General features: G+C 42.5%; 1 protein-coding gene across 3 annotated transcripts in view; it reads left to right on the plus strand.

Annotated features, from left to right (window-relative positions):
* The window catches only part of RPTOR (regulatory associated protein of MTOR complex 1), a 494,290-nt gene that overhangs the window by 334,986 nt on the left and 134,563 nt on the right, over positions 1-24,741 (plus strand). For all 3 annotated transcript variants that reach the window (XM_056867014.1, XM_056867015.1, XM_056867017.1), the window contains exon 11: positions 14,466-14,567. In XM_056867014.1, coding sequence (XP_056722992.1) covers positions 14,466-14,567 — 102 coding nt within the window. The remainder of the gene's footprint in view (positions 1-14,465; positions 14,568-24,741) is intronic.

A 24,741-nucleotide genomic window follows, 5' to 3' on the forward strand; every position in this document is an offset into this window, starting at 1 on the left:
GGAACACATCCAGCAACTGGGATTCAGAGGACACAAAGCAGACTTAATATTTCCATAACTTCACACAGTACAGTGGAATATATTCAATGGGCCCAGGTCTCAAGCCATCACCTAGGAGTGAAGATTACCTCTTCAGTTGTATTCCACTGCCCCCCACTGTGCAGCACATAAAGGATTCCTTTTCACTGCAACCAGCAGGTTGAGAGCTGCATGTATGCTTGTCTAGTAACAGCAATCCAAATGTTCTTTTTCGGTCTCTTGAGACTTTTCTTGAAATGTAGAGGAAATCTTGGAAATCTCACTTATTAGAATAATACAGATCCAGGCAGGTATCTCCCTGCCTTCTCTTTGCATGCTGGTAAGCATGAACCCATTAAGGCTTTTCTGTGAGTGTGACAGATCACCATAACACCAATTTCAGAAAAACAGAAATTTAAGTTGATTTGTATAAACAGCCGTTGGTTACAAAAAAGCAGCTAGAGCAAAAATTGACTTAACGTCTGAGCAAAATAAAATAAAATGAAAAACACATGCATGCTTTCACTGTAAAACTCCCCACAAACACACACACCTTTGATGGTGCATTAAGAGTTAAGCAGAATAAGCTTAAAGATTCCAGATTTCTGTTCAAGCTGTGTTCATGTCTTTCTCTACCATTTTGTCAGTCTCATTCCTCAAAGTCTGACTCACTTCTCCCACCAAAAGAATTATCAAACCTTCATCCTCTTCTATTTCCTGACCAAGGACAGAGATTCTCTATATATCCTATACAACTCCTCTCATCCTACCTAATGGAAAATTACCAGCCAGCTTCCAGGTGATTTCCTGCAGTCTTCATTGTTTATGTGCAGCTCTTGGTGCCTCACTAAGAATCTTTATTCTTCTAGCGAATTCTGTCATATGAATTAGCATCCTGCTACCTTGGAAGACCAGAAGCCAGATAGGCAAAAGGTTGTAGAGCAGCTTTTTCTATCTTGTAAAGATAGTTTTAGATTAACTCTGAGCCATTTGCAAAGTGCAAATTCAGTGTTTTCCTTGCAATGTTGTAAATTTTTACCCAGATGCCTTAGGTGATGGCGTGTCACCAAACCTCTTTCCCACTTTGGCCGACCAGATGCCCCTGGAAGCTTATTCTCCATAAAATTGGTTAATCCCCTTTTAAATGTACCATGGTACTGTCAGAGTAACAAGTTGCCCATAATAATCTGACAGAGACAGCTGACAGGTAGCTGTCAGATCAGAGGCATCTAGGATGATGCAAGAATCTTATAGGTACACTAAAGAACGGTAAAGCTCCGGGAAGTGACTTAATCTCTGCAGACCTAATTAAAAGGAATGTGGAATGGTGGACACCCCTCCTGGCCGCACTATTCACTGCAGTTGATAGAACAGGTAGGATCCCTCCTGATTGGGGCCTAGCAATAATTGTCCCTATTTATAAGAAAGGTTGCAAAGAAAACCCAGCCAATTATAGACCTATCAGTCTATTAAACATAATTAGTAAGTTGTACGCAAGACATCTGCAATGGAAATTTAGAGATTGGTTAGAACAGGAAAATTGCCTTTCAGAAGAACAAGCCGGATTTAGAGAGGGTCGCTCATGCTTGGACCATTGTATGATTATGGAGCATTTAATAGCTAAATACTCCTCTAAATCAACGGTCTCCCTATACACAGCATTTATTGATCTTAAGTCAGCTTTCGATTCTGTGTCTAGAATCATCCTATGGGAAAAACTGGAAGCAACCAATATAGATAGGCGACTGTTATTTCTGATTAGAGCCTTACATGAAAACACCTCTATTAAAATAAGATGTAATCCCCAGGGTCAGCTGACCAAGGAAATAAGAACACTAAAGGGAGTGAAACAAGGCTGTATATTGGCTCCCTTACTGTTTAACTTCTACATTAATGATCTTGTGGATTATTTGAGAAGTCCAGCGTTTCATCCTCCTAAGTTAGCTGACAAACACCTACATCTTCTTCTTTATGCTGATGATACAGTAATACTATCTAGAACTCCCATTGGTCTCAGAAGGGCCCTCCATGCATTTAACCAGTACTGTAAGGAGAACTGCTTGGAGATCAATTATTCAAAAACAAAAATAATGGCCTTTGCTAAGAGGCCAAAAAACCACTCATGGCGTATAGACACTACCCCGATAGAACAGGTACATACCTATAAATATCTAGGTGTAACTTTACAAGAGTCTGGTTCGAAGAATGCCCACTTAGCCCATGTCTCACTGAATGCTCAGATGAGTGCGGGGGCTATTCAAAGATTTTATTGGTCTAAGGGGGGTAGGAATGTGGCGGCCGCTGTTAAGCTTTTTAATATGAAATCCTTGGCTCAATTATTATATGGAGCCCCACTCTGTATAATGGCAAATAAGATGTTACTTGAAAAAACTCAATCTAAATTTTTAAGAAATATCCTCCAAGTATCTACTGGAGTGTCAAATGCTGCCATTCGACTGGAGGTTGGAATGGTTACGGTCGAGGCTAGAGTTTGGATCGCTGCCATTTTTTACTGGCTTAAGCTGATTTACTTCCCTGGGCGACTTGTTTCACTCACCCTGGCAGATACCTTTGTCTCCCCTTGGAGTAAGATGATTGAGCAAAAACTGAGCTACTATGGCCTGTCAAAACAACTTTACAAAACAAATGATTATGCTCAGGCAAGAGAAATTGTTAAACTCCGTATATTGGATGTCGAAAGACAGCACGATATGAATAGGCTAAGGAGCCCTCTTTATGATATAAGTGGGTTGAATAGGGTGGTCATGATGCCATATATTAAGTTATTGGATAACCAGGAATATAGGAGGATTTTTACCTTGTTAAGATATAACATGCTACCCACAGCTGTTCTAGAGGGAAGATATAGAGGCGTGCCATATGGAAGTTGTCTATGTGAGTGCGGCGATGGCTCTGTAGAGACTTTAGAACATATTCTTTTTGAGTGTAGACTATATAGTCAGATTAGGGAATCCCTGATTGTGCCTATAATTGCATGTTACCCTCATGAAAATAGAAGGTCTCTTCTTTCAATCCTGCTATCGGATAAGCAGCAGGAGATTACCTGTAAAATTGCCAAATTTGGTTGGCTGGTTCTTAAAATTAAGAAAAGGCGGAGTGGCGTATAAAGATGCCTTATGTAAATTCGTATTTTAATAAGATGTATATTGGTAGTATGTAAGCTATTTTACTTATGGATTGTGTTCTTATTTATATTCTGGTCTATGACTGTTTTAAATAAACTTGAACTTGACTAATAAGGGTGAGGATTTATGGCTGGTTGATAGTGGGGCTAGCAAGATTTTTGTTAAAGAAAGCTCCTTACTATCAAACACAAAGCAGTCTGCTAAAACGCATGTCAGCCTGGCAGACGGGAAACGATTAGGGGTCCAGTGTGAGGGCAACCTAAACTTTCCAGAATTAAGCCATACGTTCCAGAATGTGCTCTGCGTACCTCTCCTGGAAAATAATTTGCTAAGCGTATCTGCCTTGACTAGGGCTGGTTTTTCTGTGCAGTTTAAAGGAAACTCCTGCCAGATAAGCAGATAGCCCAGTGGTTAGAGAGCAAAGGGATTCAGCACAGACTTGCTAACCCTTGTGCCCCCCAGGAAAATGGAGTTACAGAGAGACGGATAGGATATTTAAAATCCATGATGCAATCTCTGTTGGAGGACGCTAATCTAAAGCCTAGGTTCTGGGCGGAGGCAATTAAGGTTTCTGATTACCTCATTAATAGGTTGTGGACTTCAAGCATTGATAACATCCCCTATACGGTTTTGTATAAAAGGAATCCATCCTTGAAGCATTTGAGAGTGTTTGGTGCCAAGGCATAGGTGGAAATACCTTTAAAGCATAGGAGGGGAGGCAAAAGGTTCCTTGGGTATCAGAATGCTGCAAAGTCCTACCGTTTTGCTGATACTTTCAATAGGATAACAATTAGCCGTTCTGCTAATTTTGGAGAGTCATTCAACTGGGCAAGGTTGCACGGCTCAGATAAGGTGCCTGACATGGTATCTCTTCCAATTAATGAGCAGCTGGAAGCCAGAGAGGGCTCAAGAAGGGAGAGTGTAAGGTCTAAAACTTCAGAAGGTTCTCCAGGAAGGGAGAGTGTAAAGTCTGACACTTCAGAAGGAGAGAGTTCTGAAGAGACTGAGGTCAGGAGGTCTGAACGCAGCACCAAAGGTGTGCCGCCTACAAAGTTTGGTTTTGATGACTGTGATTGCATTTGCAATATGGATGCTGAGAGCTATGAACCTGGGAGCTATGAAAGTATATTAGCGGACAATGAAAGAGATAAGCTATTGTGATTCAGAGCAAGGAAAGCTGAACTGGAAGCATTGCAATAGCACAAGGTATTCTCACACTAATTACCAGGTGGCGGTTTGTAAATTGGCTGCACCTGGATGTGAGACTGTGAAATCAGCTCTGATGATGTGCAAACAGCCTATTTAAATGCACCTTTAAAAGAACAAATTTTTATGCAGCAAATTCCTGGCTTTGAGTTGAAGCAGGAAAGCATGGTCCTGAGGCTAAATAAGGCATTGTACGGTCTCATTTCAGTCAGCAAGAGAGTGGAATCATTGCCTGACTGAAGCCATAAAACAATTGGGATTCAAACAGAACGTGTCAGATTCGTGTTTGTTTTCTAAATGCTCAGGACAGAAGGAGGTCTTTGAGATGTCGTATGTTGATGATTTGTGTCTGATGGCTAATAATAAAGGTGACATAGAACAGTTTGAAAAGCAATTAGGTGAACGCTTTAAACTGAAATGTCTAGGCAAAATCAGTAATTACCTAGGAGTAAAAATAAGCAGAGATGAAGATGGGATGTTTTCTTTGTCTCAGCCTGACAAGATACAACAGCTACTGGAGAAGTTTAAAATGGTAGATGCAAATGTTGTGGATTCTCCTATGGTAACAGGATATGTGAGTGGTGAAACAAGCACAGGCAGAATGTGACAAGACTATGTATCAGTCTTTGGTGGGAAGCCTGCTGTATCTCACAATCTGGTCTAGACCAGACATTCATCAGGCTGTGCATTGCCTGAGTAAAAAATGTGTGTCACCAACAGTATCTGATTGGAAGGCAGCAAAGAGGGTGCTAAGATACCTGAAAGGATCTATGCACAGAAAGCTGTGCCTGAGCGTTTGTGATAGGGAGCTGGTTGCCTATTCTGATGCATCATGGGCAGATCAGGGGAAAGCAAGGTCTACCACAGGGTATGCGTTGTATTTGGGCAGAGCTCTTATTCACTGAAATCAGTTACTCAATCATTTGTGGCAATGAGTACTTGTGAAGCTGAGTACAGTGCAATTAATGAGATAATAATACAGTTGGAATGGTTCATGTATTTGTTAAAAGAACTGAATGTAACTATACCTGTACCTGTAAAGATATATACTGACAATGCTGCAGCAATGCAATTGGGAAACGAGCAACGTTTCAGAAGCAAAAGCAGACATATCCGGATTAGATATCAGAATGTGGCGGATGCTATAAACAGAAATCAAGTATGTATTGAGAATTGTGCAGGTGACGAAAACATAGCTGATCTGTTTACTAAGACAGTAGATAGTAACAGATTTCAACAGTTGGTAAAATTATTATGACAACTTGAGAAGGAGTGTCAGAGTAACAAGTTGCCCATAATAATCTGACAGAGACAGCTGACAGGTAGCTGTCAGATCAGAGGCATCTAGGATGATGCAAGAGGCAGCAATAGCCTTGCAGGTTCTAGGGTGAACTGCAACTAACCGGTTTGAAGCAGTAAGGATGATGTAATACTGTGGCCAGGTCTGCAGGTGGCCTTATTGGTTTCAGGTGGTGTTATGTATATAAGCCTATGTAACTGTAACTCTGTGTTAGGAAGTTTGGTGGAGAAAGTGTACGTGACAGTTTGTCTTTTATCTGTGCACTGTAAATTAAACAACACTGTTTTCTATAAAGCAAGGAGTTCTGGTGGTGTGACCTGGATAACTGCTAATCCGCCTGCTTCCACATCAGGTACAAAGCTGATAAGATTGCCTACTCCAGGTTGGGAAATTCCTGGAGGTTTGGGAGTGTGAAGTCTGTTGGAGGGTGGAGCAGGATATAATTTATTTTTTATTTATTTTTATTCAATTTATACCCTTTCTCAACCCAAGTTGGGCTTGGGGCGGCTTCCAACAGCATATGTATACAATAATTAAAACATAGGTTTAAATACCAGATTAAAACACATACAGTTAAGAAGGCCACCTAATTACACCTACCAAAATAAAAAGGTTTGCTCAAGTGAGGAGAGCCCATCAGAGTTGTAAGCAGAGGGCCAGTGATATAATCTAATGACAGTCTTCAAAGGAGTGGACTCAGAGGTAAGGGATAAGGGAGGCCAAACTACTCTATTAACCGTTGCTGCCTCAACCAGATAAGTTTATTGTATAAGGCCATAGGCCATTACAATCTAAAACAGTATAATAACAAGTTAAAATATATCCTCAGCCATATGTCTGGTGGAAAATCTCCGTCTTACAGGCCCTGCAGAACTGAGTTAAGTCCCGTGTGGACTGGGTGTCATTTGACAGAGAGTTTTACCAGGCTGGGGCCAGAGCCCTGGCCCTGCTTGAGGACAGCTGGATAGTCCAGGCCAGGGGGCACTAATAAGTTGTTCCCTGAAGAGCATAAGGCTCTCTGGGGAGAGGCGGTCCCACAGATACAAAGATCCCAGACCGTTTAGGGATCTGAAGGTAAGCACCAGAACCTTGAACTTGATCCGGTATTCAGTCTAAAGCCAGTGCAGCTGGTGGAGCACAGGTTGAATATGTGCTCTCCAGGGGCCCCCAGTTAGGACCCGCACTGATGCATTCTGGACCAGTTGAAGCTTCCAGAGCAACCTCAAGGGCAGCCCAGCATAGAGCAAGTTATAGTAGTCCAGTCTGGAGGTGATCGTTGTTGCATGGATCACTGTGGCCAAGTCAGCATGGGACAGCATTGGGACAGCTGTCGGGCTTGACAGAGATTTAAAAAATGCAACCTTTAGTGATATTTACGACCTGGACTGCTAACTAAATGGAGGTATCCAAGGTCATACCCAAACTCATGATGGTAGGAGCCGGAACTACCGGCACACCATCAAGAGTGGGGAGCTGGATCCCCTGAGCCAAGCTGCCCCAGCCTAGCCATAGGATTTCCGTCTTCAGTGGGTTCAACTTCAGGTGGCTATGTTTCAACCATCCCACCACAGCCTCCCAACACCTGGCCAGATCTTCTGGGATGGCGTCTGGTCAGGCGTCCATCAACTGATACAGAAAATACTTCCTCTTTCCCAGGAGGCCGTGTTTATGTAAAATTCATGTAGCATTCATGAATCTTAGGGCTGCCTTTGACTCTGTTCCAACTGTTCTCTGGACTAAACTGACTGGCACAACAATGGACAAAAGGCTTCTGTGGTTGATTTTTAAACTGTAAGAGAACCCAACAGCACAAGTTTGTTGTGGATTGGAGGACCAGTTAACTGGCTCCATTCCCCTGCTAAAAAGCATTAAGCAAGGCTATCTCTTAGCACCTCTGTTTTTTAACCTTTATGTAAACGACATGATACCCTACCTCCAAAAATTATCACTTCATGCACCTATATTGCCTGGTCACGAAATCCCAGTTCTGCTATATGCAGATGACATGGTGCTGTTATCTAGGTCAGAAGTTGATCTTCCTAGGTCATTAAATGTGTTTATTGATTACTGTTCTCAAGAGGGCCTATCTGTAAATTATGACAAATCAAAAATAATGGTTTTCTCTAGGTCTCTGCAGAAAGTTTGGAATATTAAGAGAGAGAAAATAGAGCAGGTGGCATATTTTAAAGATTTGAGAGCGATGTTTAGTTATAATCTTAATTGGAAAGCTCATGTAAGCTCAGTAACTAATGCTGCTATGATTAATGTAAAAGCGCTCCTAAGGTTTTTCTGTTCAAAAGGTAGCCAATTTATACCTGCAGCCATAGAGGCTTTTAATGCAAAAATAACACCCCAGGTTCTCCTTGGGGCAGGAATTTGGGTAGGTGGAGTTTCTGAGTATTTGGACAACACACTTCTCCAGTTCGTACGGAAGTTGCATAGTTCTGTTGCAGGAACTGCACTTAGGGTGGAGTTTATGCAGCGCTTATTTGTGTCTAGGGCTTGATTTGCTGCTTTTAAGTTGAGAATGAAGGTTCTTTTTGCGGTACCCAATAACTATGGGGGGCTTTTGCACCTCTTAAAGGAAGACAATTTTAGAAGTGCCTGGGTAAAGTATAGATGATGGGATTGAATTCCTTGGCCTTTCCCTTACAACCCTCAGGAATATGGGTATCCAGGAAGTGCTGAAGTTGATTAATACAGGGTTGACTGACCTTGACTGAGCTAGTACATTGAGTTGGGCAAGGAGAGTGTGCTTTAATTTTGCACTCGGAATTTCTCCTCCAATTACCCTCCCTTCATATTTGAAGTTCCTCACAATCTCTAGTCATAGGTGCACTTTTATTCTCGCCAGATTAAATGTCCTTCCGATAGCAGAACTGTGAGGATAATTTGATATGATTCCATTCTCAGATCACTTCTGTGGTTGCATATCAGAGGAAATAGAGATTATAGATCACCTGTTTCTATTTTGTGATCAAAATCGTACCCAGGCTATCTGGATTGCTCCTATTTTATCTAGATATCGGCTCTTGGCTTCCTGTTGAGTCATGGGTGGTATCACTATTACTAGCAGACTCTGACCCAGAAATAACTAGATTTGTTGCAAAATATCTGGCAATAGTAGTTTCTTTAAAGTTAAGTTAAAATGATTTTTATTGCTGATTATATACAAATTGGATGGGTCTGTGTATTTATTTTATTATGTGGTAACGAGATATTATTTGTTTTATTGTTTATATTTGTAATATTATACTGTTTTAGGTCTTTTAAGATTTTATCATGTTTTAACATTGTTTTATCTTTTACATATTCTTCATGCTCAAGATCTTTGGTCATATGAGCTTAATAATAAAGGAAAGGAAGGGTACAGATAATGCCATAGAACCCACCTTCCAAAGCAGCCATTTTCTCCAAGAGATCTGATTTCTGTAGTCCGGCAATCAGTTTTAGTTCTGGGAGGTCTCCAAGGCTCACCTGGAGGTTGGCAACCTTACTGATCAGGCAGACTAAAATAGTCCAAATTGTGCTGGAGGTCAGGGGATCAGAGGGAAGCAGGGCTCAGCTGAAATGTTAAACCAGGGAGAAATCAGGATCTATCAGGGCAGACTGAGGTTTAGCAGAAATGTAGTAGTCAGAGCCAGAACCTGGGTAGTTTAAAATGAAGGCAAATCAAATGCTGGCAGGGTTCAGGTTCTAAGTTCCAGCAGAGGCATTAGACTATTTACACTACTAAAAAGACTTCGAAGAGCCAATATGAAGATATCTCCAGGGCAGGTAACTCGTCTCAACAGCTCTCACTGGACTCTTCAATCAATATATTGTCCCCTGTTAGCAATTTTGAGGGTGGTGCAATGGGGAAGAAGAGATCAGCCAGCAGCTCTGTCTGCATGCAGGCCACTTCAAAAGCACACTGAGGAAAACTCTAGATTCTGGGTTCCAGCCTGTAGTGCCTGACAGCATCTCAAGTAACTGCCACCGCTATATCTTGTGGTAGAGATGTGTAAGATAATTACTGTATTTTCTGGCGTATAAGACTACTTTTTAACCCAGGAAAATCTTCTCAAAAGTCGGGGGTCGTCTTATACGCCGGGTGTCGTCTTATACGCCGGATGCTGAATTCCGAGCCGGACTGGAGAATCTCCCTGGGGAGCCGCCTCCGCTCTGTCCATGTCCCCGGGGGTTGAGCCGCCCCAGGAGGACCGGTGGCTGGCCCCAGGCTGCGGACTCGGGTTGGGCCACTCCAGGAGGTCTGGGGGCGGCCGCGGGGTTGGGGCGCAGTCCTGAGGGCCGACCCTAGGCCGCGGACTCGGGACAATCCCAAACTCTAAATTTTAACTGTAAAAATGGGGGGGTCGTCTTATACGCCCAGTCGTCTTGTACGCCGGAAAATACGGTATGTATTTCCTTTTGTCTATCTTGACTCTACATTCCATCAACTTTAGTGTGTGCCCCCATGTCCTAATATTACAGGACAGGGAGAAAAAGTTCTTGCTATTGACTTCTTCCACGCTATGCATTATTTTATAAATAATTTCACCCATAGTGGTTTTGCAGCAGCAAAGTTGATTCCTCTTCCATAATCCGTTGGCCTCCATGCTCTCTGTGACATACAGGGCAGCACCTTCCCCAGACAGCCTTCCTTGTCATTTCTATAGAATTTATAACCTAGGAAAGTTGTATCTCACTAAGGTTTTTGAAATCCTCACTCTATGTTGTTTAGTACTGAGCATTCCAACTCCCCCATCTTGGGTTAGAGGCTTCTAACATTTGCATATAAATACTTACACCATCTCTTCCTCACCCCCATTTATTATATTTATTAATCTTACCCTGTTTTCTCACTGTGCCAACCATGCACAAGAAGTCAAGTGAAGATAAAAAAAGGATAGCTTAATCTACCCTATTATATAGTATATTAAAACATGATTACTGTGTAATAACAACCTCAATAAAATTCCAAAGCAGGGATTTAAAATTTGATGTTTCCTCTATGCCATTAAGTAACCTACAAATGCACATAATAGTTCCTCAGCTTTAGTATCCTGCTAATGTTTTGTTGGCAAGTACATTTTCAGGAAATACATTCAGTTCAATGGTGCCAGCTGTAGGTTTACATTCAGTGATCTGGGCACCCAGAAGCCTGATTAGATGAAATCTGTATGAACATGCAACTATTTAGTAGCCATTTCAGTTATGGTAAGCAGTTCTTTACAGGGATAAAGCCAGTGCCATTCTAAACACTGAGGGCAAACAGTTGGTTTGTCAATAAACTATTGATTTGACACCATTGTGTATATGTGTGTTAAGTGCCATCAACTCACTTCCAACTCATGGTGACTGGTGACCCTATGAATCAATGTCCTCCAAAATGTCCTATTGTTAACAGTCTTGCTTAAGTCTTTCAGACTGAGGGCCATGGCTTCCTCTATAGAGTCAATCCATCTCATGTTGGGTCTTCCTCTTTTCCTGCTGCCCAACTTTTCGTAGCATTATTGTATTTTCCAGTGATCACACACTATTGTGTTTGAAAAATGAAAGTAACTACATGTTGAGTGAAAAACGTTCTTTGCTGTGGCTTTTTATTGGTTGAAATTTGGAAATATTCTGGAATAAGATGTGGCACGTACAACGTGCCACATCTTATTCCAGACTTAGTGATGACTTCAGCTATAGTTCAGTCTTCTAACTAGCTATACCTATTTATTTGAAGAGAAGCTAGTATAATAGTACTTTATTCTACATTGCATGCTATATTGTATTGTGTGACATTGACAGTGGTCTCATAATGTGACCAAAGTACGATAGCCTCAGTTTAGTCATTTTAACTTCTAGGGACAGTTCAGATTTGATTTGATCTAGAACTTATTTGTTTTGTTGTTGGTCCACGGTATCCGTAACACTCACCCCCAACACCACATTTCAGAGGAATCTACTTTCTTCCTGTCAGCTTTCTTCATTGCCCAGCTTTCACACCCATACATAGTAATAGGGAATTCGATGACATGAATTAACTTGATCTTGGTTGCCAGTGACACCATTACCAATAATTAATTGCTGAGACAATATCATATCAGCCACATCAAATTTTAGATGAGAGGAAAAATTAAATAGGATTACTTTCCTCTATACAGCAACTTCTTTAGGATTTGAATAGAGTTCTAACCACTGTCAATGTCACACAGTACAATATAGCATGCATCTTAGCATAAAGTACTATTATACTAGCTTCTCTTCAAAGAACTGGATATAGCTAGGCAGGGAGACTGAACTATAGCTGAAGTCATTACTAAGTCTGGGGGAGGCAGAGGAAAAACTGTTGTACATGCTACATCGTATTCCCCAGAATATTTTCAAATTTCAACCGATAAGAAGCCACAGCAAAGGACGTTTTTCACTCAAACTTTCATTTTCCCAACACAATAGTGTGTGATCAGCAGCTATTACTTGCCACAATAAGGAGTTAAAGCTAAGTATACAACATCTGTTCTGTTTTTTCCCTTCAAAATAAACTCGAGATGCTAACGGAGCACAGACATTTATTGGCCACTGAGTACAAACCTACAGAAATCCTCATCCCTTGAACCCCAGAAGGGAAAAATATATTAAGTATGGATAGTCTACACATTCCATGCTGCTATTTGACTATATTGCAATTTCTCAAGCCAGAAAATATATATTTTTAAATGAAGAAGAGTTTGCATAGTTAATATACACAGACTGGTGTCCCTATGTTTTCTGTCTGGTTGTGTATTTCCTGATAAATTAAGGTAAACAAACTACAGCTCAACAGTACACTGCATATTTCTGAAACTGGTATATACTAACGTTTTGGGCTGCATATGAGAGGATGTCATAAGTGGGCACACAGGACAAGTTGCTCATTTAAGGTCACTTCAATGTGTCATATATCTGATAGTCAAGTGTATGCCAGTCTCCAGATACCTAAATCCACAGATCGGGCCTACACTGACAGAAAGGAGATTCTTCTACAAATGTGGTGGACCCCTATCAGATCCAACAGCAGAGGCCGGGAGCCATACCAAGCAGTAGCTGCAACCATTGAGGGGGGCAGGAGCCATAGTACTTGTGGGGGATCTCTACTCCCTCTTAGCCTTGATTTAATTTAAATTTAATTTAAAGTGGGAGCAGCAATGGGCTGCCAGCAGTGACTATCGGGGGGGCATGAGTATTGTGAGCCCCCACTTTGTTTATATTAAATCAGAACCCAGATGGCTGAATTCTGCAGGATTTCTGAGAGGAATCAAGTAGAGCTGGTTTCGAATTTCAGATGGCACCTAAAAAGTTGTGATCTTTTGCCAGAAGTTGTCATCCACATGGTGTCAACAATGAGTCAGCAAGTCTGATGTAGTCAGCCCTTACGAAGGCTCATGCTTTGCAGTGGACCACAGTGGTGGCAATTGTATATCACTATAAATATCCAGAAGAGCCCCATGGCTCAGAGTGGTAAGCTGCAGTACTGCAGTCAAAAGCTCTGCTCACAACCTGAGTTTGATCCCGACGGAAGTTGGTTGCAGGTAGCCGGCTCAAGGTTGACTCAACCTTCCATCCTTCTGAGGTCAGTTAAATGAGTACCCAGCTTGCTGGGGGTAAAGTGTAGATGACTGGGGAAGGCACTGGCAAACCACCTCATAAACACAGTCTGCCTAGCATATGTCAGGTCAGTAGAAAACCTTTACCTTTATAGATATCTGGGGGTCCTTGTGGTGCTTTCTGTGTCCTGGTTTCTATAGTACCAGTAGCCCATATACCTCACTGGACTGTATAGGCTCTGGGCTTTCCCTGTTTTTTCAACCAAGGATTTTGTGTAGTAGCAGACCTGTTCCAAGGGCCAGACGACATCCACACCACTGCTAGGTATTTCACTGTGTGTGTGTGTGAAGTGCCGTCAAGTCGCAGCTGACTCATGGCGACCCCCTTTTGGGGTTTTCACGACAAGAGACTAACAGAGGTGGTTTGCCAGTGCCTTCCTCTGCACAGCAACCCTGGTGTTCCTTGGGGGTCTCCCATCCAAACACTGTAATCCCTTGATTTTTCTGATTTCACCATCATCATTATTCTTTTCACTCATTTGCATTCTGAGACTGAACTTTGAGACCACTACAGTCAACTGCTTCCTGCTCAGGCTCCTTCCAGTCTTCCTCTTCCTTGTTTACTGCCTTGGCAGCAGCAGTGTCAGTGCCAGTAGCCTCCCCAGAACTGCCTTCAGTTTGGCAGCTTTCCCCCTCTGAAAATGGATATTATGGGCAGGTTTCAAAAAAAAATGGAGCTTATATAAAGATACTGTCTATGCAACCCTAAGATGCATGTATGAATTTTAAGCCCATTTGCCAGGGAGACATACGAAGGGGATGGAGAAAGAGATTTCACTGTTGCTGATTCATTTTCACCTTGGACTTGACAGAATCAAAACATGCACTGAATATTAGAAAGCATATCTGTGAGGAAGAAACAAAAGTGGGTCCTGTCAGATTTATGAGAAATGGTGGACTAGGTAAATTCCTCAAACATTTTAAATAATAGATTTCTCCAGTTTTCCTTCAACTTCTTCATTAAACCGATATTTTAAGTCCGAGGAGTTAACGTAGCATTTCATAAAATAAGAACTGAATAAACATTTGCCATTGCTGTGTTGCAGTAACTATAACATATTTATTCTCCATGCGCTGTGTACTTAGTAAAAGATCTTAAACCCTGGGATCGCTGCTTAGTGTGTTGGGCATGCAGTTGTCACTGTGGTTTATTGATGACTCTACCCATTCTGTTTTCTACAGCACAGCCCATTCTTTGCCGAACAGTTAACGGCATTCCAAGTGTGGCTGACGATGGGAGTAGAAAATCGCAACCCACCTGAACAGCTTCCCATTGTATTGCAGGTGAGTCATCTTGACAGGTGGTCAGATTTGTAGCTTAGCTGAGATTCTTGAAACGTGGACAGTGCGCTAGCAGCCAACTTGTTCTGTATGTGTGTATTAAGGGCATGTGTTTCTCCAACTGCTTTGCTCTCTGGCAGATGGTGTTTGGATAAATAAATTATGTGGGCAGTATTCAAGACTAATTGGAGCTGATTGTTTGCTAGGCCTTTGCTGATAAAGACACATTGCTCACAAACACAGCCCCTCCCCCACAGCTAAACATAAATTGAGGTAGTAGCTATTAGCCAGTCCTACAGAATTTAACTCTTTCCCTGTTTTATCTATCAGCAAAGCTCTTATACACAGCAGTTATCTTGGTTTATGTTACTGGGGGTAGAGGCCTGCTGTGCCTCTGTGTTTCCATTTGCAAATGAACAGGAGGAGCCTTTGGATCTTTCCTTTTGCTGTTCTGTTTATTGTTTCACCTACATACAGTCCCAGACCCTGGTTGTTACATCGCTCCAGGTCTCCGTGCTCATCCCCCTCAGTCAGCCAGCAATCAAAGGGCTCTTCATCCCTTTTGCCCTTGTCTCAGTCCAACAGATTATCCCCAGTAGATTCATCTCTGTTCTCCTCCTTCCCCCCTTGGACACTTCTTTAGGGTCTCTACCTCCTTTATAAACTCCACCAGCATACAGGTGCAAAACCTGGTTTTAAAGAGCGCCACTGGGGCAGGGGAATCTCCCTAGGCACTGTCATGGGTTACCTCTGATCCAGAATCGTAAAGGAAGGTGCCTGTGGCAGCCAGTGCCACTCATGGTGGAGCTGTTGCATGGCTAGAGCTGCCTCTTTAGGCTGTATCCAGGGGGTCAACAAGCATACTCCCCCCTTCCAGAAATCAAGGGGAGCCATCCTTCAGAGGTTCGTGGTCATCCTCTTTCACAGTTTGCTGGTTGTTTCTGACAACATCTATTTATTCATGTATCTGAATCATTTGTGTCCTGTTTCTCAATAAAATGTTGTCAGGGCAGTGTGCAGAAATTCTTGTAAAACCATAAATCAATAAATGAACACAGTACAGTAGCACTGAAAACAAGCAGCACAAAAACCTTCATAAGAGCTTACCAGCAGATAAAATATAACCTGAAACTGCAAAACAGCAGGCCATTCATACTAAGAACAGGAGAGTAAAACTCTATACATCTAAAAAGTAATCTTCTAATATTAATGAGTTGAAAGCTAAAAACCAGTAACACGAAAGAGACAAAATTCATTAAAGGGAAGCTTGAGCAAATATCAGATTTGGCAACAGGTGAACTTCTTGGCTTAATTTTGGAGCCATGAAAGAGAAGGCCCTGCCCTGATACTCACCCAACTAGCATCTGACATTGGAAGCACATGAAGCAGGGCCTTTGAGGATAGCTAACCTGTAGACAGGTTCATATGGGCAACTACTTCTATCAAGTACACAGATGTCAGGTAGTATAGGGCTTTATAGGTATTGTGTCCAGAAGCAAACTGGAAGATCTTTTAAGACCTGTCAGCAAACTTGTGGCCACATTTTGAACCAGTCAAAGTTTCTAAACAGTCTTCAAAGACAGCCTCAGATAGAGTGCATTATAGCAGCAGAAGCTAGATGTAATCACTCCATGGATAACTGTGGGCAAACCAAACCTCTTGAGGAAAGTCTATACCTGGCACAGCAGTTGAAGCTGGTGAAATGTACTATGTTCTACAGAGGTGTGACCTTCATCTTGAAGTCTTGGATGTAACAACAAGCCCAAGTTTCTCACCAGCTCCTTAAGAATTAATATAACCCCTTTTGGAAGAGACCAACTCCTCAAACCCCAGTGAGCTTTTCCTATCAGCCATCATCTTTTTAGTGGTTATTTTTATGGCCTTCTACCCTAGGGGCTGTTTTATGGATAAGATTTTAAGCTTCTGAATATTGTTTTATGCCTCTGGTGGGCTCTTCTTTTATGGTTTAATATTAATAATTTTATATTTTATTATTTTATTGTTGTTTGTTTATTTTCTAAATAAATAAACAGCACTCCAGCCATGTCTGGATTGAGTTTCAGTTTAGCAGCCCTCATTCAGCCCATTACCAACTTTAGACAGTGTTTTAGAACATCTAGTATGCTACCTGACTCAGTTGAAAAGAAGAAATGGGTTGGGTGTCATCCACATGTTGGTGACATTTCAGTTCAAACCTGTGGACAATCTTTCCTAGCAGTTTCATGTAAATATTAAACACTGTGGGGAACTAAACAGAACTCTGTGGGACCCCATATTTAAAATGCCATGGAGCTGAGTAGTTGTTCCACAGAACCACATTCTGGAACTGATAATTAAGATAGGAGCAGAACTGTGGAAGAACAGCACCCCGATAGCCATCTCAGCCAGCCAGTCCAAAAGGATATCGTGGATTGATAGTATACCAGAAGATCCAGAAGTATCAACAGTTTCCTTCCCCATCTCTCTGTGCCAACAAAAGTTAGCAGTCAGATCGACCAAGACAGATTCAGTTCCACAACTGGATTGACAACTGGATTGAAATAGATGTACATAATCTGTGTCCTTCAAGAAAGCCTAGTATTGCCCAGCCACCATGCACCTGAACACCTTAACCCCAAAAGAGTATATCTGCAACTGATTGATAGTCTTCTGGGTCCAAGGTAGCTTTCTTAAGGAGTGCTCTCCCAACAACTTCCATCGAAGTGGATGGCACAGCCTCCTCCCTAAGATCCAGGCAGGCTATGCCTTTTGGATACATACAGTAAGCCATAATGCACAAGGGTCTAGCACTGAAATGGTAGACCATACTTCTCCAATTATCTTACCTACATGCTTATGAAATAGTAATTAATATTCACTCTAGATGGCATTCTGGAGGTAATTGGCTGTAACAAATGAGTCCAAGTTATAGTGACTATGTTTGAAATGCTTTGTAAAAGGGGCACCACAACCATTTGTATCTTCAAATTTTACATTATCATCAGAAGCCAAATTTAAAAGCCCCTTGCCAGTACCTAAATGGCTCATTTGTATGGTTTTGTACAGATGCAATGGTGGCAGAGTAATATGCATATTCTTCCACTTACATCACCATAAAATTCACCCTGAGTTGTGCTTTGTTCTGTGTTTCTTCTTCCTTCATTTGGGCTGTGCCAAACCACTTCATTGCCCACGGTTCTTCGATAAATCAAGGAGCCCCATGAGCTTGGCATACTGGTGTAGGAAATCTAGGCATGATCATGTCAACTGTTTGATTATCTCAGGGTTCCTGCGATTGATCAGACCATTGACAGAAGTGTCAGCCATATAATTCTGAACTTCCCCACAGGCCATCTGGAACCAGTCTCTGAGGGTGGACCATCTTAATGGGTCCCCCGCCATCCCTTCAGAGGATTCACTTTTTTTAAGTCTAAAGTGCACCAGCTAATGGTTCTATGACATACAGATTTCCTCCGCTCCTGAACTAAGCTGATTTTGGCCTGCTGGATAAAAGCAAATTAAGCATGTGGCCTGCTATAGTCTGTGACAGTGCTATGGTTGTCATAACAGTTATGAAGGTAAGTCATCCCAGTCACAACAGGGTCTCTGAAATCCACAAGGACTTAAAAACCATAAAGACTTCAAATCCAGGTCCAAAATCACTTCCCAGAGCTCAGGTGTGGAGGCAAGAGGGGTGGGTGGTACACTAACAAAATTCACAGCCTGTGTGATATCCCAAATACCAGGTATGTACACTAAGAATTGGAGCTGACAAAGTACAATAGCCAGGTAGACTACAGACTCCCTCTCCAAGGCAGTTGAGTTTAGGCTGATACCCTCCTGAGAACCCGGAGAACAAAGTTGTAAGAGCCAATTCCTCCAGATTTGTCCACTCAGGTCAACTCCCTCATTCAGGATTAAATCCTGGCTAACATGGCTTCCCAGAGACTATCCTGATAATCAGCCTTAGCACTTTTAGATCTGATGACTGCTTGACATTAACTACTCATATTTAATATTTTAAAAAAATATTCAGGCCCTGTTGACTGAGAGAAGAGCTAGAAAGAAGCACAGGTATAATTTTGCTGAGGTTCCTCCCCCTTGTCTGGCTAATCCCCATCCCACTTCCAAATTATTCCTATACTACCACTCATGGCACCAAATTACTTTCCTCAGTTCTAAAATCCTGGCACTTGTAAGTTGTCCTATGCTTAAAATCTGTCTAGCTCAGCATTGCCTACTCTGACTAGCAACAGATCTGCAGGTATTTCCTATTTCACAAGATTCTTTAACTGGAGGTGCTAGGTATAGAGTGTCTGGTTTAACTGTAAGCCACATTCTTTCCCCTAAGACTAGCATCTCTGTGAGAAATATATGTCACCTTGTTTGTATTAAATGGATGGTTCTTTAAGCTGTCCGTTTTTAGCAGCAGAGCCTGGGAACCAGGAAATAGAATGATGTCTCAGGTGTCATATCTAGTGGCTGTATGACAGACTTGTCCAGGGTCAGGGGCCTATTCTCAGCAAGCAAGAATGCAGAGCAGTCACAGCTTTCTGCTAAGCTTTCCTTGAAGTGTAGAACTGGCTGGTGGGTTCCCTCAATTTTTATTACTTTTTAAGTCAAGAAAACCAAGTTATACAAAATAAATATATGAAACAGGTAACTTACATTTAAAAGAAATATGCGTGCAATCAACATCCAGAAAAAGTAATACAATCTTAACCTAAGAAAAATGGATGTATCAATTATTACCCTTTATATTTAATATCTATTCAATGGCTGTAATCTATCCTACAATTAATCTACATTTCCCCCATTTCCCTACTTTTTCAAAAATAGCAGTATCATAATTATTGCAATATCACATACCCTGGAGAACCACACACCTATGCTAGGAATCTAAGTGGATTTCCAAAAACATATCATAATTTGTGCAAAAAACTCACCCAATTTTTTACAAGTCTTTGAGAACTTTTTTTTTTTTTTGCTGTCAAGTCACAGCTGACTTATGGTGACCCCATGGGGTTTTCAAGGCAAGAGGTGGTTTGCCATTGCCTGCCTCTGCATAGTGGCCATAGTTTTCCTTGGTGGTCTCCCATCCAAACACTGACCGGAGCTGGCACTGTTTAGCTTCTGAGATCTGATGAGATCGGGCTAGCCTGGGCTATCCATCTCAGGACTTGAGAACCCTTATACACTTTTTTGGAGAGGCTGGGATAGGCACAGGCTTTTCCTGCTAAGAGAACTGGGATTGTATTTTTTTTAACCTATGCAAGGGCATCCATTTTCCTCCCTTAAATGGGAAAGGACTATCATTCCCATTTATATCCACTATCTTGTATCATGCCTGACAATATAATCAATCTCTGTGAGACTGAATCTTCATTTTGTAGAACCTCTGGGTGATCATTTTGGGGAGGGGGTGATAGATGAGCCATTTATCTCTGACAAATGGGAACAGGCAGATTTTTTATCTGGCATTGGGTCTGTTGAGTAGCTTTATACCAGAAGACTGCTCTGGTAATTAATTTTGCAGAAGTATTAAGATACCTACCTGCTTCTAACTACTTCATGGAGAGAAGTGAATCATCCAGTGCAAAAGGTAGCACAGAGGTGAGGATGTAGTAAGGAAATCAAGTTCACACTGTTTCATCAGATTTAAATGATGATGTGATTAATTGAGTCTAGCAAATTGTGTGGATGTTTCAGGCCCTTAAGGAGCCCACTTGCGTAGTGAAACTAAATAAATGACTAAGAGAGAGAGAGATACATTGCTAGTTTTTCTTTCTTTCTTCTTGTGCTGTCTCTTCCTGAAGGAAAGGGGAATTTGTATGCCTAAGGCAACTTGACCTGGATAGCCCAGGCTAGCCCCAACTCGTCAGATCTCGGAAGCTAAGCAGGGTTGACCCTGATCAATATTTGGATGGGAAACCACCAAGAGTCACAACACAGGGTCACAACACAGAGGCAGGCCATGGCAAACCACCTCTGAATGTCTCTTGCCTTGACAACCCTATGGGGTTGCAATAAGTCGACTGCGGCTTGATGGCAAAAAAAAAAAAAGCACTGTGCCTGGAATTTATGTCAGTTTGTGCTGGCCAAAGGAAAACAATCCATTTGTAAATGGCCTATTATTGACTTTTTAAAAACTTCATTCCCTTGAGAATCTCTGATCTCTTGGGAAAGACCTGACAAGCAGATTTATGACTCAGAGAGGAATAAAACCACTTCATAGAAGAGAAATGTTGCCCGCTTTGCAACATGCTCAAGCGGTTGATTTTTAATCTTTGGTGAAGCATTTTCCTTCCGGACTGTATCTGGTGCTGCTCAATAGGATTAGTAGTTGCCATGTGATCACAAAACCTAATTGCAGATGCAAAGGAAGGTTTGTTTCATCTAGTGCTGACTTTTCATAATACTACTGTCTGCTATTTGACCTATGATATCTTAGCATTTTAATGCAAAATCTCCATGAATTTATCCATTCCTGCCTTGGGTAGGAGGTCTGAGATTTGTGTGTTTGTTTCTGTCTGTCATCTCAGCTACACTGTTTTTTCTGTATATGTGCCCCTCTGGTTTTGAAAGCAGCTTTTGCTCTTCTTATCAGACAGGGATTGAAGCTGTTACACATCAACTGAAAAGTTAATTTTATTTTAACATCTAGCAAAGTCTGATTTCTAGTATTTGCTTCTGTACTCAGAAATAAAGTATTGCCCCTGCAGTATCCACTTAAAAACAAAAGAAATTATATATTTATTTCCAGCATCAAATGAAGTTTGCAAGAAAGTATTGTTTTTATTGTTTTCCTTTGTGGTCTGCTTTATGATTGCCAGATACTTTTTAAGTAGAGCTGGACACAAATGGAGGGAGCTGGATGTTTCATTTTTTTAAAAAAAATCCCCTGCATCAGCTATGCAGAGTGAAACCAGGAAGCATTGTCCTCATTCTGATTTGCCTTAGTGATGTCATCACATAACCAAGTCTGTTTAGTAAAGTGCCATTTTCAGGAAGCCTGTAAGTAAAAGTAAGGGCCATTCTTCTTACAGCTCATTCCTGAGCTTTGCTGTGGCCAGGGTCGGTGTAACTGAGGTGCTGCCGTAGCATATCCAAAGAGGTTCCCCGGCCCCCGAAAGGCTTAAAAAAAGCCTTTTCAAATGTAAAAATTCAAAAATGGGGCATTTTTCCCCATAGAGAACAGCAAGGCTGTGCCAGGAAAAACCTGGTGCAGCAACGCTATTTCGGAGGGGGGCGTTCCCGGGCTGGAAGGGGTTAGGAGGCAGCCTACCAGCAGCCCCGTCCCCCAGAACACCCTGGGAATGCCTCCCAGGACACCAGTATGAGCATTTGCACTGGCAGAATGCCAGCGGGAGGCTGAGCCAATGTCCATGGGCTGTGCTGCCAAACCAGTCCTGGCGTGCCGCCACAAGTGGCACTACGCCAACATGCATGCCACTTGCACGGCACAAGTAGCACGGATGCCAGTGTAGGGGGCTGGTCACCTCCTAAGCCCATTTGGCCCCCAGGCTCAGGAATCTCCCTCTGATTTGAAATTGGTTGTAGGGTGGCATGATGTCATCATATTGCCTATATCATCAGTTGTTGGCTGGGATAGACTACTAGGGGGAAAATCCATTTAAAATAATGTTGTAGATTGAAGAAGCTGTAAAAATTACAGCAGTATTAAAAAAAGAAAAGAAAGAATAGGCAGTGTGTTTGTGGGGTGGGGGTGAGGATATATGAAACTTCCCATAGACTTACCTTTTGCCCTAAAACCTTTAATGAGGGAAAATTCTGTGCAGCTCTTATCTTGGGGCCCTTATCAAGTCTATCAGAATTAGCTAAATTACAAACTTTACTTAAATTCCAAACATACTTACAACAATAAGACTGTTAAATAAAAGAAAACACTGTAATAATGTTATTTTTGTAAACTTGTTTGTGTTTTAAGTAAAAAACAAAATCATTAATTGACTTTGCCTGTGTCTTCTATAAAGTTCATATCTTCAGTACCTGGCATTACATTGTATGGTATTTATTTATTTATTTGGTACACATAGTCGGCCCAACCAAGTGACATTTATGTTATATCCGGCCCTCCTAACAAATGAGTTCGACACCCCTGACTTAGCCTCTGGGCTTTTCCTTAGACATTTTGGTCCAGCTACACCAGATGTTTTACACTGCAGTAAACTTAATCTGCCTTTGGAAGATTATGAGAGGAAGATGCTTCTCTGACCTCTCCCCCAATTATCTCTGGGAACATGGCTCTTCCCAACATCCTCTGTACTTACTTCTCTCATAGTGTAATCCTAAACAGAGTTACACCCTTCTAAGTCCACTGCAGTCAGTGAGCTTAGAATGCTACTTTGGATAGCACTGCCAGTTCTGTAACACTGCAAAATAACTTGATATGCAAGCAGGATTTTGGATTTCCAGACCTCAAGGACATTTGGCAATTATTTGGAAATAAGGAATGATATACTATCTTTATAACTCTTTCAGCCTACCCTTATGGGGCAAGGTTTAGAAACTTACTGCATCAAAAATAGATCAAAATGGGTCTTTTGTTGCAGTATTACGCAGTGCTAACGGTATTTCCATTATTTCAGTAGTTCTGGTTACCTCACCTTAAAAATGGGGGAGGTTGTGGTAGAGAAGATACAGAGAAGAGAAGAGCAGCTGAAACAATTGAAGGGTTTGAGCACATTATCTAAGATAATGCATTCATGCAGCTGAAGCTTTTTTAATTTATGCAAAATGGAAGGGGGAGATATAACAAAAGTTATGAAATTATTCACCATGTGAAGAGAGTTTATAGTTATAGATAATTCTCACCATTTTAAAACTTAGAGTTATCTGATATAATTGCCAGTCGGTTCAGGCTAAATGCAATGCATAACTAACTTAGAAAATTTATTGCACAAAGTGAGGTGGTGCCCTTTTAGCATAGATAGGTTTTAAAAAGCATTACAGATTCACAGAGGAGAGAGTTCTCAGTGATTATTAGTGATGGGAGTCAACACATTGAACTCCTCTTGAGAATGGTGCTGCCTTTCAAAAACTGGTGATGCAAACAAATAGCATGGCTGTTTTCACCATGCCTTTTTACATTGTTTATTTTTATGTCAATACTTATACTCATTTTCTCCCTGACAGGGACCCAAAGCAGCTTACAACAACATTTATCATCCATATTATCATCACCACAACATCCCTATGAGATAGGTTAGGGTGAAAGAATGTGACTGACCCAAGGTCACCCAGCAAGCTGGCAAGCATCGGGTTGGCAGGCACCCCTGACCTAATCCTTCATTGCTTCCTTCTTCGCTGCTTCATGGCGCTTTGGTTTTTTTTATTTATTTGTCAATCTTCAGCCTCTTCCTCCCACTTCTGTCTTGGTCTTCTGGGGAAAATGGCATTGCTTCTGTTCTGCACAGCACCTAGCCCATTAGTATCCAATAGATGCTAAACAATAGTACCGTATATACTCGCGTATAAGCCGAGTTTTTCAGCCCCAAAAATGGGCTGAAAAAGCCGGCCTCGGCTTATATGCGGGTCAATACGGGGGGGAGGGGGGAAACTTACCGCCGTCGCCGCCGCCGGGCCCGTGCTGCTTCCTGCCGCCGGGAGCGGCCTGGGGCAGCCTCCTGCAGCCGCAGGAAGGCTGCCCCGCCCTTCCCGCCCCCGCCGCCATTTTTCCCGGGCGGGAGGGGCCTTGGGCAGCCATCCTGCGGCTGCAGGAGGCTGCCCAAGGCCCCCCCGCCCCCGCCACCATTTTTCCCGGGCGGGAGGGGCCTTGGGCAGCCATCCTGCGGCTGCAGGAGGCTGCCCAAGGCCCCCCCGCCCCCGCCGCCATTTTTTTCGGGCGGGAGGGGCCTTGGGCAGCCATCCTGCGGCTGCAGGAGGCTGCCCAAGGCCGCCCCCGCCGCCATTTTTCCCGGGCGGGAGGGGCCTTGGGCAGCCATCCTGCGGCTGCAGGAGGCTGCCCAAGGCCCCTCCCGCCCCCGCCGCCGTTTTTTTCGGGCGGGAGGGGCCTTGGGCAGCCTCCTGCAGCCGCAGGATGGCTGCCCAAGGCCCCCCCACCCCCGCCGCCATTTTTTCGGGCGGGAGGGGCCATGGGCAGCCATCCTGCGGCTGCAGGAGGCTGCCCCGGCCCTTCCCGCCCCCCGCCGCCATTTTTCCCGGGCGGGAGCGGCCT

The sequence above is a fragment of the Euleptes europaea genome, chromosome 1, assembly GCF_029931775.1.
Source record: "Euleptes europaea isolate rEulEur1 chromosome 1, rEulEur1.hap1, whole genome shotgun sequence".
NCBI lineage: Eukaryota > Metazoa > Chordata > Lepidosauria > Squamata > Sphaerodactylidae > Euleptes > Euleptes europaea.